The sequence below is a fragment of the Caretta caretta genome, chromosome 10 (genome assembly GCF_965140235.1).
Source record: "Caretta caretta isolate rCarCar2 chromosome 10, rCarCar1.hap1, whole genome shotgun sequence".
Classification (NCBI taxonomy): Eukaryota; Metazoa; Chordata; order Testudines; family Cheloniidae; genus Caretta; species Caretta caretta.
Window position 1 is genome coordinate 3,208,278 of NC_134215.1, and position 13,211 is coordinate 3,221,488.

Consider the following 13,211-nt stretch of genomic DNA (forward strand, 5'->3'; position numbering starts at 1 on the left):
GATAAATGGGAAACAGCCACAAGAGCTCTCCAAAGGGAATCTTAACAGAGCAATGAATTACCTACCTCCTGTCCCCCCTTCCTCAGGGCCTCGCGTTCGAATGCTTCCCCGACATACTGAAGCCCCTCGAACTGAAGTCCGGTGCCGTTCCTCTGCCCCTGGCTCTGCTGCAGCTGTAAAGAGCCTTTATAAGTTACGGTCTGTCTTTGCAAGATGCACTGGCTCCCAGTGCTCCTCACCTACCATCTTCCTATTAATTACAGAGGGACAACCCCAGGGACATTCATATTTGCAGCTGCTGTTGACCACAAAGTTCTGTGAGCCTGAAATCCCACCCCCACATGGAGACAGGATCCCAGCATATATGGCTCATCAGGAATGACTCCGGAGGGAAAGAGTCAACCTTCTCTTTCTCCGCCCTCTAAGGATGGGCTCCTGGCATGCAAAGCAGTCTATACTGCAGTGCAAGCTATAAGAAGAAATCTCCAAAACCACAGTGTTGATGCTGGTGTTGGGTAAAATAATCTTAGCATTATACCAGAACCTAGAGGTTATGGTGTTCAGTGCCTGGCAGGTAGGCACTCAGACAGACATCCATGAAACATTACTACAGTGAAGACGACCATTTGGTTTGGAACTAGATCAAATGAAGAGCTACCCTAAATCTGGGGCGGTTTGGCCTTCATGTTCCCAAACATGGGTATGCACACACTGTACTAGAGTACATGGAAAGTCACATGAGCACAGACTGACCTTTTATGGAAGGGAGCACATCCATCGATTCCTACTTGTAAGGTCTGAATACCAGGAAGTCCTGGTTTCAATTCTGCCTCTGAAACTGTGTGGCCTTGGGTAAGTCACTTCAACACCCTGTGCTTCACCTCCCTCATCTGTAGAATAGGGCTAGTAATGCTGACTCCGTGTAGGGCATTCTTAAATTACTATCTGTAAAGTGCTTTGAAGATGAAAAGTGATGTGTATGTGCCAAACAATATTATTAATCCATTCAGTAACCCAAGCTCACATCAAATGACCTGAAGTAGATACATATCTAATCTAACCATATACACGGGGAAAGGGCTAACTTTCAAATAGCATCACCTGTAAAATACATATCTGTGCATGAAAAAGAACACATACATGTATAGTGGGCTCAATTACATGTCTGTAGCACATTTTACTTGCGCAACTTAAATGCTTATGTTTGAAAACTGCATTCATAGAATAGGAAAGCATGACCCATTCTCTACCAGTGTTAAACTAAGTGAAAACAGGCAACTGAAATCAAGACTTCTGATCTGTCTCCTGACATTATTCTGACGTTAATAATATCATTTAAAGTCTTCATTTTGAATGTCAGGGCCTCACTGCTTGGAATGCTCATGTAACAATATGCATGTTTGCCCACTTATTCTGAATGCACGAACACAGTCATGTTAATTGTACGTGCAAATTAGGTGAGCAAATACACAAGCATTTTTCCATGCACAATTCAGAACATGTGTGCCCACACTGCAAGAGCTGGTTGCTCCTACACAAATGACTTTTCCTTCGTAAACAGATGGTGTGTAAAAAATAAAAAAGAAAGAAAGAAAAAGGGTGCCTCAACAAGTCCTCCCCTTCTTCAAACTGAAAACTCTTTCCTGCAGTTTTAGCCATGATGGGTTTAAAATAAACTTATCAGCTAAATGTAAACGGTTTAAAACACAGGAATGTCAAAGTAATTAACAAATCTAGATACAAAGATTAAAACCTTTCATTCAAATTTACCCTCTGCCTTTTTGCTGTCTGATTGTGAAGCCCATAATCCACAGCACACCACAGTTGGTTTGTATGTTGCCACAGCAACGACAGCTAGTGACAAGGAAGAAAAGGTAGGTGCAGACTCCTTCACTGCAGGATGCAATGTGATTTGCTAATGCCACCCTAAATCTCTGGGACAGAACAAAACCTCCTAGGCAGGAGCCTCCTAGGCAGAGGCTGGAATCAAGCATGTTTCTCACTTTCTTTGTGTTATCTTTTGATGGTCCTTAATTTTAACTGAACCCTAATTGTAGACATTTCTTTATGCCACATGTTGGTGACGTCAGGGAAGAAACTGCATCCATTATTTACCTCTGACTGTCTCAGATGCATTCTGCCCACTAAACCATCCATCTACTCCTGGGACTTCTATCATGCTACGCTTCTGAGCAGCCTTCAAAGAGCCACCATTTTTTAAGACAACCTATCACAAAAATATTTTTCTTTTTTTCCTCCAAAATGTGAAGTTTTCTTCCAAAGTTACACTGGTCCAAGGTGCAGGAAGAGCAGCCTTCAGTCCCGGACTACTCCCAAGTTTAAAGATCAATATCTCATGAATGATCAGGGCTAGAAACTGAGGGTCCTGATTCTGCACTGTCTTATACCATGGATAGTCATTTACACCTGTGCAAAGCGGATGTACAACACTGCCATTCTGATCAAGTAGAATTTTACACCCAGTCTTCACAGGTGTGAGTGACTATACAAGGTGCAAGGCAGGGGAGAATCAGGCCCCAGAGCTCTGTCCCATTCAAGAAAGGATGGCAAGCCACCCTTTCTAATGAAATTCACCACTTTTTTCTAGCCCTAGCACAACACAAGATATTTAACCTAACCTCCACTAATCTTAGGCAGCTCTTGACAATGTGATAACATGCAACAAGTCCTGATCCCCAAGGACGTCAAGAGACACAGCGTGCACATGTCAGAGTACAGGAGCTTTCCTCTCACCTGCCACCAACTTGTAACCAAGGAACCTGGCAATCTTTTGCTGGCAGTGCTCCTGCTCTTCATATGTCAATAGCTGGTAGATAAACTGCCAAATGATCTGCTTGACTGGTGTGTCCAGCACAGGGTACACATCCACTATAAGAGTATCGATGTTCCTGCACAGGTGAAAAGAGAAGGCAAGACAATGATCACCTACTTTTGCTGCAGTATTCCTTCCCATGAAAACTCCCTTTTTGTTTCATCACTTTCTGTCCTATATTTTAGGTTTTAGATTTTAGCTCCTGTAGCCAGGGGCTTGTCTCTTATTTGTCTGTGTAATTGTACTGGGCCCTTTATAAGCAGGCACTGCCAGCCCATTTGGCATGGCACCGGTACTTGTCTCTTTAAAGCAAGAGAATTCTGGGAAATGTAAAAAGAAAAGGAGTACTTGTGGCACCTTAGAGACTAACCAATTTATTTGAGCATAAGCTTTCGTGAGCTACAGCTCACTTCATCGGATGCATACTGTGGAAACTGCAGAAGACATTATATACACAGAGACCATGAAACAATACCTCCCCCCACCCCACTCTCCTGCTGGTAATAGCTTATCTAAAGTGATCACTCTCCTTACAATGTGTATGATAATCAAGTTGGGCCATTTCCAGCACAAATCCAGGTTTTCTCACCCCCCCCCATCCCCCCTCCAAAAACCCACACACAAACTCACTCTCCTGCTGGTAATAGCTTATCCAAAGTGACCACTCTCCTTACAATGTGCATGATAATGAAGGTGGGCCATTTCCAGCATAAATCCAAGTTTAACCAGAACGTCTGAGGGGAGGGGGGTAGGAAAAAACAAGGGGAAATAGGTTTCAGAGGAACAGTCGTGTTAGTCTGTATTCGCAAAAAGAAAAGGAGTACTTGTGGCACCTTAGAGACTAACCAATTTATTTGAGCATGAGCTTTCGTGAGCCACAGCTCACTTCATCAGATGTTTACCGTGGAAACTGCAGCAGACTTTATATACACACAGAAATCATGAAACAATACCTCCTCCCACCCCACTGTCCTGCTGGTAATAGCTTTTAATAATAAGCTATTACCAGCAGGACAGTGGGGTGGGAGGAGGTATTGTTTCATGATTTCTGTGTGTATATAAAGTCTGCTGCAGTTTCCACGGTAAACATCTGATGAAGTGAGCTGTGGCTCACGAAAGCTCATGCTCAAATAAATTGGTTAGTCTCTAAGGTGCCACAAGTACTCCTTTTCTTTTTAAGGGGAAATAGGTAGCCTACCCCCTCCCCCCCCAGACGTTCTGGTTAAACTTGGATTTATGCTGGAAATGGCCCACCTTGATTATCATACACATTGTAAGGAGAGTGGTCAGTTTGGATGAGCTATTACCAGCAGGAGAGTGAGTTTGTGTGTGTGTGGGGTGGGGGGGGTGAGAAAACCTGGATTGAAAACTGTGAAAACTGATGGTGATGGTAATGCTCCCATTGATTTTAGTGTGTGCAGCATTGCGGCCTGAAGGTGAAGAAGAAATGAAGGAGAAGTGCTATGAACAGTACTTGTTATTGGTGCATTTTTATTTAGTAGCTTATACCACCACAGACAGTCCCTCATCTTCCATGGAGCTAAATTCTGAAGCTTCCCTTGAAACTCCTAGTGAAATCAATGGGCCAATCCGCTCCCTACTCCATTTCTACTCAGTCCTTACTCAGGCAAAGATCCCAGTGAAGTCAGCAGGAGTTTGCCTGACTAACTCCGGGTAGGAGCTCTGGATCTGACCACTGGCATTTACACCTGTAAACTTGCCATAGTAACTAATATCCAGTGGAAGGGAGAGGGGAGCCAGGCTGCTTTTCCCAATGAATGCCAGGGCTCTAAGAAAGGTGGTCCTCAGCAGCCCTTCTGGGGACATTATCACTCCTAATATCCAAATGTCAGGCCTGATGATGGCTTTATCAGCATTGTCTGAAAAAGGGTAAGGGTCAAGGGTAGAAAACAAGTGCGTTATTGAAGCTCTCAATGCCTCCATAAGATCAGTTTCAAGGCCTGCAGCAGGGCAAAGAGGATGTGTTCAATTACAGGAAGAAAAGTTTGCCAGCGGGAGGCATTCTTGTGCTAAGGCCAAGGGAACACATTTGCCAAAATGCTGAAAGGAGCAATAAGAGAGGAATAAAATGCAATGAAAACTAAACAAAAGGGGCTGACTGTCAGAACAGGACATGCTGTTGGCTCAGGGTCTGTCCAGGCAGCCAGAGACCCCTAGCTGCATGAAAAGAACAAGGTAATTTTTATGTTGGAATAAGGGTGAATGGGTGAATTAGGGGTGAATCTCAAAAGGTAGTAAGTTTGGATGATTCCCTGACCCCTCAGTGGGTTGGGCATCTGGCCAGATGGGGCTTTCCACCCTGTTACCTCAATGCTTTCTCTGATGGATATGTACAGGGTAGGTATGGAATACAGATCGGTACCCTAGTGGATGCTCATCACTTGTGGGAGAAGAGAAACTGCACCTCATGTTGCCTTCCAGCACCCTTAAACAGCAGCCCTGAGTATCTCAGTAGGGGAGCAATGGCCACATCTCCTCATCCAGAGCAACAGTCACTGTGATACAGGGCCCCGCAGATAGTTGGGGAACATAGCCAAGAAAGTAAGGAAATCTCAGTTGAATCCTTTACACTGTTCTGGAAAGATCCCTTCAAAGCCTTATAACAACTCAACAAATCCATCCCAGGTTTACTCTGGGACCAGGCATAACGGGAAAGAACAAAGTTTTGGGCTTGATCCTGCAAAGTGCTGAGTGACTTCAACTCTAAGTGAAGTCAGTGGGCATTGAGGGTGCTCAGCATCTTACAGGATCAAGTCCTTAATCCCCATAATCAGTACAGTGCAGGTATCTAGGTAATGCTGATATGGTCAATAAAGCTGATGTCTGTTCCAATCATAGAATCATAGAGGATTAGGATTGGAAGAGACCTCAGGAGATCATCTAGTCCAACCCTCTGCTCAAAGCAGGACCAAGCCCAACTAAATCATCCCAGCCAGGGCTTTGTCAAGCGGGGCCTTAAAAACCTCTAAGGAAGGAGATTCCACCACCTCCCTAGGTAACCCATTCCAGTGCTTCACCCCCTTGCTAGTGAAATAGTTTTTCCTAATATCCAACCTAGACCTCCCCCACTGCAACTTGAGACCATTTCTCCTTGTTCTGTCATCTGCCATCAATACCAAGACTCAGTGCTTTGATCCAAGAAGCAGATTCTAATCAGGGACACCAACACAACCAACTAAAGGAGTACAGCATTTAACAAGTTACCGATGCTGGAAGAAGCTTTCTAGTGATTTGCAGATGATGTAGCGCTCGGGTGGTGTCAACAGACGTTCCAGCTGCTGATTGAAGGTCCTTCCTTGGATCTTGATGCTAGAAGGAAGTATCTCTGCCACCCACTGCAGGGAGGTGAGGGCTGAGGAGGGGTTTGGGGAGTCAGCAGACTCAGAATCTGCAGCACATGGGCACAAAGGAAAGAGATTATTAAATGGATAAAGAACAGGAGGCAACACAGAATCTTAGCATCAGGTTTAGGCACCTGAATCCAGTTTCAGCCATAATACCTCTGGGGGAATCTGAACTCCAGCATGAAGAGGAGAAGTGATTTAAAGAGCTGGGAATGATTGCAGCGAAGTCTGCTGTGAAAAGACAAGAAGGACTCAAGTCCACCAACACCTATCCCTGGTTTCAGAGTAGCAGCTGTGTTAGTCTGTATCCGCAAAAAGAAGTACTCCTTTTCTTTTTGCGAACACCTATCCCTGTAACTTCAAGGAATTTCTTCCCTTGGAGAAGAAACAAACTATCAAACTATCAAGGCCAAAGGGTCTCTAGCCTTTAAAACAAACCTAGAAAAAAAACCTAACGTGCATAGCCTTATAGCTATACCTGACAATCCTCAAAACCTTCTGCCCTCATTTTATTAACTGTTCCACTTTTACATATACTCAGGCAAAACTCCCATTAGCTTCAATGCAAGTCTTGCCTGAACAGACCTCAAGAACTGGTTCAATCTTTGTGTCTCTGATCCCTGTATACCTGCAGCTTCGATTGCCCGGGCATCCTGGACTCTGCATCCTGTTCTTATCAGTAGGAAGGACTCTGATAAGGCCAGACCAGCGAGGTAGCGTAGAGTGTGAATTATGAGTGGAAACCCACCAAGACCAATATTAAAAGGAATGTGTGAGGGAGCATATGTGCAGCTTTGTCTCAGAATAAAACAGACCTAACAGACTAAATTTACAAAAACACTACAGCCACTGAAAAGCAATGTGGTGAAGAGGGTACTTTAGCTCGTCAGAAGAAGATACCCTGGCTGAACCACTGCTTATCATTAACCTTGCCATTCTCAAATGTGCTGAACCCCATATAAACAGAATAAACTATCATGGAGCTTCTATTGTTTCAATAGTCCTGACATTTAATCAGTACAAAAAGAGACTTTCAGACCTTTCTCTGCTCTTTTGGATATGGTTTACGTCCTCTCATGAGTCATAATTTCTAAAGTGAAGGATTCTTTTTAAGAATAGCAAATATACACAAAATCATATACTTTCTTTTTCTATAGAACCTTCTGCTGAGAATCTCAAAGCACTTTACAGACATGAATGTACTTAGCCCTCGCAACACCCTCTTTGAGTGCAATATTACTCAAATGTTATATTTGGGTACACTGAGGCACAAAGAGGTCAAATTACTTTGCCACAGTCACGCTGTACTGCTCCTACCACTGAAGTGCAGCCACCTCTGGAGTGGAACACAGCAGCTGTTTAGCAGCGCACTGCAATACTGCACAACCGTCTGAGACAGGAAATAAAGAAAACTGTATCCAACAGAACCTAGAGAGGGAATTTAGGGCTACAAAATGGAATTACCCAAGTAGGCATTTGGCAAGGCACCAGACCTAAAAACCAGATACTTTTTTTTTTTTTGCGAGGAAGGATTGTCCAGTGGTTGGTGCACCAGCCTAGGTGTCCCAGGTTCAATTCCCTGCTCTGCCACTAACTTTCTGTGTGACCTTGGACAAGTCACTTAGCCTCTTTGTGCCTCAGTTCCCAATCTGTGATAATAGCACTGCCCTCCCTGACCGGGGTGCTGAGAGAATAAATCCAATAAAGACTGTAAAGTGCATTGGGATCTACTGATGCAAAGTGCTATGTAAGAAATAGGTATTAATTATTATTATTTATTATTATTCATTATTAAGTAGCCAGGATTCCAGTTTTCCTTCTCATCCAAAAGACAGCACTTTCAGCAGCACCAAGCCCCTAACACTTGGCTCTGGAATGGTTTCAGTAGTGAGGGAAAGGGAACAGCGCCATTCATGGAATCCCAATAGTATTTCCTGAGGCTAGGTGTTCCTTGGCAGCATTCCAACAAAATACTGACCAAGCCTGCCCTGGGCTTAGGAAATGACTTAGGGCTTGTCTACACTGCACCAAAGTACAGATGATGGGAGCGTGAACTGTAGGCACCACAGTGCTGTGCTCTAACTGGCCCAAGTGCACGCTGCTGGCATGAACTGAAATGTATCTAGTTCATGTTACTGCACTCCTGTTTGAAAGAGGACTATGGTAACGCACCTTTTAGTTCACACCCGCAGCAGCCACACAGGGCAGTTAGAGCGTAGCGCTTTGGTGCACTCTGTAATTACACATGCTCCCCCCACCCACCTTCCCATAGGCCACAGTGCAGTGTGGACATAGCTTCAGTCACCTATACATTGTGGGCCAAGCTCTCCTCTCCGCTGCACTGAAGTCAATGGAGTTGCTCTGGTGAAACACTAGAGTTTGCCCCATATGTTCTGATGACTCTGACATTCTCACCACAAGTTACACAGGATAAATTATTCTGAACACAGCAGAGTTACATTAAATAAGAGGTACAAAATTACATATTCAGCAACATATGCACTGGTGTGTTCATTTAGTCATATACACAGCACAGGCTTTGAATGCAGGTCATTCTAAAGGGCCAGCACAGGAAACTAACAGCAGTATGGTGATCCCTTGGATAGCAGTGTGTGTCTAAGACCAAGCTTGCTCCCTCAAGACTGGCAGCAGCAACTCTGACTGCAGAGGAAAAATGCTCAGCTGTCGCGGGAGGAACTACCTTTCATCACTGTCCAGTGACTCTCCGGCTAACTCAGGAGCAGTGTCAGGCTGAAGCCAACATGTGAAATTTGTTGGGGAGCATAGGAGAAACCTGGCAGATTCCTTCACCAGGTTTAGTGGTTTGAAGGATAGTCATCCCCACCCCACCCCCAGCCCCACCATGCACTGACACGGCAAATTCACAAGTGAATTCCAGGTTTTCCGTTCTGTCTACCTGTTGTGCATTTCTCTTTAATAATCTTACCAACTGGAAAATGGATCATCCCTTCTTCCACAACCAGGGTAGGCATGGCCCCACTGCCCTGCAGCATGGACACCACCTTATCATGGGAGCAATTCCTGCAGAGCCAGACAAAGAGAACCCAGATAAATAACACTTTCAGAGTCTGCACTGCACCCACCATTCGTGACATGGGCATCTCTGAAGTCTCCTAAGGATGGAAAGGGTTGACAAGAAAAGTAGGACTCATCTAACAGGAACATAACAAGTTTGGGGGGGACACCCAAACCAGGGCACAATGGCAGGTGTTTGACAGCTGCACCCCTTGGTATAAAATGGAGAAGACCACAGCTGCCTTCATCTTTAAGACTGGGACTATAAATTCAGCATGCTGCTCAGACTGAGTATGGTACTCTAGCTGTAGTCTTCCTGGGCTGCAGCTCTGCATTAGAGATGTAGGAGCAAATTCTGCTCATGGTTACATCTATCCCATGCAGAACAGAATCTAGCAGTGGATCTCATTGTAGAACATTTATGGGACGTTCTTGGCCATGCCTGCAGCATGGAATAACTACAGAGCATGTATATGGAGGGAGTCAAGGAGTCTGTTGTGGCTAATGATGAAGGCACTTCTGCAGCTCATGCTGACACACTCCTTAACTGATCTTTCCATCTAACATGATACACTTTCACAGAGCCTTGTCTCCCACTTCTCTTGCTACATAAAGAGAAGATCCAAAGTGAGGACGAAACACGTTTTTCCTGCTGATGGTATTGCCATTTTTGGATAAAGTACAAGCAGACCTGAGACACTGTTTGCCAAAATGCAGGATCAGAGGGTAATCTACAAATAGTCTCAGCTGTTTTCTGGGGATGCTGCTTCAGCCAAAAGTTTGCTGAATCAGCTGAAAACCGAGAACTCAGGAACCAGCCAAAGTGGCATTAGATGTTTAACCTTTAAATATTAATCACTCTTTTACCATGCAGACTGTTCTAGCACTTCACTTCTGCTTATTGTTCAGTAAGATTTAGCCCTAGAATAAATGCTACTGTCATTGTATAATGGGACACAGAGCGAGCCAAGATTTGGTGGGGTTGGACTGCTTTGTTTTTTATAATCCTTGGTAGTGCAAATAGTAGGTGGAGAAAAGTAGTTCTGGATGGAAATACTACTGTCTGTGTAGTTTTATGCTCAGGATCCTGTTCCAGGGATGATCCATGGATTGGTTTGTACCTTGCCCCTTCCACACTATGTAACACATGGAACTGAATTGACACTGATTCGAGTCAGAGGTTCCAGGATTGTTACTTTTAAGAGCTGTATTGTTTATATTATTTCACGCATTATGCATGGCTATTGGCAGAATGAACTGTAAATAAACGAAGGGAATGGAAGACAAGAGTCTGGAATACTAATCTTACAGAAATGATAATATTAAAATAAAACATTTGCATGAGACCAGGATCACTGCAGAGACATCTATGCCTGCATATATATGTTACACACACACACACACCCCTTGCACAAAAGCACCTCAGACCTTACATAAGTAGCCACTTAGTGCACATACCTACCATATCCTTCCTCACAAACTTGCACACCTCTCATGTTCATGAAGACAGCTGTGCTTGGCTATTTCACACTATCCTGGGTTCTCATAAAAAAATGGCCACACTGGGTCAGACCAATGGTCCATCTAGCCCAGTATCCTGTCTTCCAACAGTGGCCAGTACCAGACGCTTCAGAGGGAAAGAACAGAACACAGTACTTATTGAGTGAGCCATCCCCTGCCATCCAGTCCCAGCTTCTGGCAGTCAGAGGTTTAGGGACACTCTAAGCATGGGGTTGCATCCATGACTATCTTGGCTAATAGCCACTGATGGACCCATCCTCCATGAACTTATCTTTTTTTAATCCATTTATGCTTTTGGCCTTTACAACATCCCCCAGCAATTAGTCCCACAGGTTGACTGTGCATTGTGTGAAGAAGTACTTCCTTATGTTTGTTTTAAACTTGCTGCCTATTAAGCAGCATCATTTAAGCCATTTTGAAGATACAGTTTTAACAGCCAGCATCTCACCTCATATCCAGTCCATTGAGAAATAAGATTCGGTCTCCAGCTTTGAGAGCAGCCTTCTCAGCTGGGCTGCCTAAATACAGGAGGAAATTAAATAGGTCACTTAGCTGTACTGGTCTTTTAGTGTGGGATGCATTAAGGCTGCTGACAAAGTAACATGCAGATTGTGGATATGGTTACAGTTACAGGGGACCTCTGCTTAGAGGGAAGTTAGTCTATTGGAAGAATGACTTCACTAGAAAAGGTCCAATTCATAAAGATACTCTGGGGCAAAGCAGCTTGACAGCATCAAAGGGCCGAGAGTTTACGCTAAAGTAATAAAAACAAATAATGTTTCTGGCAGCCATTCAGACTAGATCTTGGGTGTAAAGCTCAGGTAATGTCAGGTTTCCTTACCAGGCAGAATGGACTCAATCCACACGGGGGCATGTCCACGTAACGTGAAGCCAAAGCTTTTGCTGCCTTTGTAAACTCGAACAGTTCTGCAGGTGGAAAATCAAAAATCAAAACCTAAAAAGCTTTTGGTTCCTGTTTCATATTCCCTTCCTCCATCATGGCACGTTTTGGACCTTTTTCACACTGGATTTCACTAGCACTGAATTGGGCGCCCTCTACTTAAGGTGGATACAAATTGATGATTTTTTTTAAATAAAAAAATTCAGATTTTTTTAAAATTTAAATTAGATTTTTTAAATTTAAATCAGAGTTTTTGGTTTAAATTAAATGCAGGTTTATTTTTTAAACATAAACCTATTTAAAATTGCCAACCAATGTTAAAGCCTAAACTTATTATAATCTATTAAAATCATTACAATGAAATACAGAACAAGAATACTAAGCCTGACATGTTTTCTGCCAAATTTTAAGAAAGTTCCAAATGAAACTTTCTGGAAGCTAAAGCTTAGCGTGCATTAACATGAGAGCTTTTGGCACAGAGCAGATGGGGGACTGAGGAGAGAGGAAGGGATGCCAGCAGCAGCAAGAGCTGCTCAGGTCTTGGAAGGAGAGTCAGAATACCCACTCCTGCTCTCCTTTGGAAATTTCCTTTCTAAGTCGTTAATTAACAAATGTATAATGGTGCAGTTTAGCAGAAATACTATATTCTTAACATGAAGACACACAGACATGGTTACCTAAAGATGCAAACGATAGGGGGGAAGAATTACTTGAGGTGATACTAAGACTAAATGAGTAAGGAAAATTTGGGGTGAGCATAAAAAAAAAAATCTTCCCCTCAGGAGGTTTGTTAGACTGTGGAATTGTGTCAGGGAAATGATGGAAGCCCTCTCACTTGGGCCACTTAAAACTAGACTGGATACAGCTGTGGAAAGCTTGTTATAAGGACTGATCCTGTGCTGGCAGGGAGAGGGACTGCATGGAGTTTTGATTAGTTCCATCTCTGGCTTCTGTGCACCAAACTCCGCCCTGACTTCCATAAAGGTGTACCTGGTGTAAATCGGGGCAGAATTTAGTTTGCTGATTCTGTGAAATACAACAAGGATGCAAGAGCAAGGGAGAATCTGTGTTATAACCCCCGTTGGGAGGTACCAAGGGACCACCCTCATTCCACCCTGCTTGCAACATTCTCTTTGTAATTAGGCAATCCTAATCCCGTGGCTCCCATGGGCAGGACAGGATGGGGCTTTTCATGCTTTTGTATTAAGATGAGAGTTTTTTATTGAAAATGCTGAATGGTCTGAACTGGCCCAACATTCTGGTGTTACTATGGCACATCTAATTACAGTTAGCACAAGCCTGAGATTTGAACTCAATATGTCGCTCTGGCCTGGCAGAAACTGGGAGTGCCATGGTGGTGACGTGCTGGGACCCAGAGAGACAGTAGCTTGGGTCAATCTGTAGACACTTCTGGACACTTTAGGCATAGCATTCATAAGTTCTGGAGAGAGCCACATCCAGCCCTTCTCAACCAGGGGGAGGTCCAGTCACTCTGACGTAGATAAGGAGGGGAGTCAAAGTAACTCAAGAGGGGAGACTCTGGACTACGAGAGAA

General features: G+C 43.9%; 1 protein-coding gene across 9 annotated transcripts in view; it reads right to left on the reverse strand.

Annotated features, from left to right (window-relative positions):
- Positions 1-13,211, reverse strand: part of GRID2IP (Grid2 interacting protein) — a 109,057-nt gene that overhangs the window by 24,230 nt on the left and 71,616 nt on the right. For all 9 annotated transcript variants that reach the window (XM_048867698.2, XM_048867695.2, XM_048867696.2 and 6 more), the window contains 6 exons: positions 11,597-11,682; positions 11,204-11,273; positions 9,146-9,240; positions 6,059-6,242; positions 2,755-2,909; positions 66-173 (listed from right to left, as the gene is read on the reverse strand). In XM_048867698.2, coding sequence (XP_048723655.1) covers positions 66-173; positions 2,755-2,909; positions 6,059-6,242; positions 9,146-9,240; positions 11,204-11,273; positions 11,597-11,682 — 698 coding nt within the window. The remainder of the gene's footprint in view (positions 1-65; positions 174-2,754; positions 2,910-6,058; positions 6,243-9,145; positions 9,241-11,203; positions 11,274-11,596; positions 11,683-13,211) is intronic.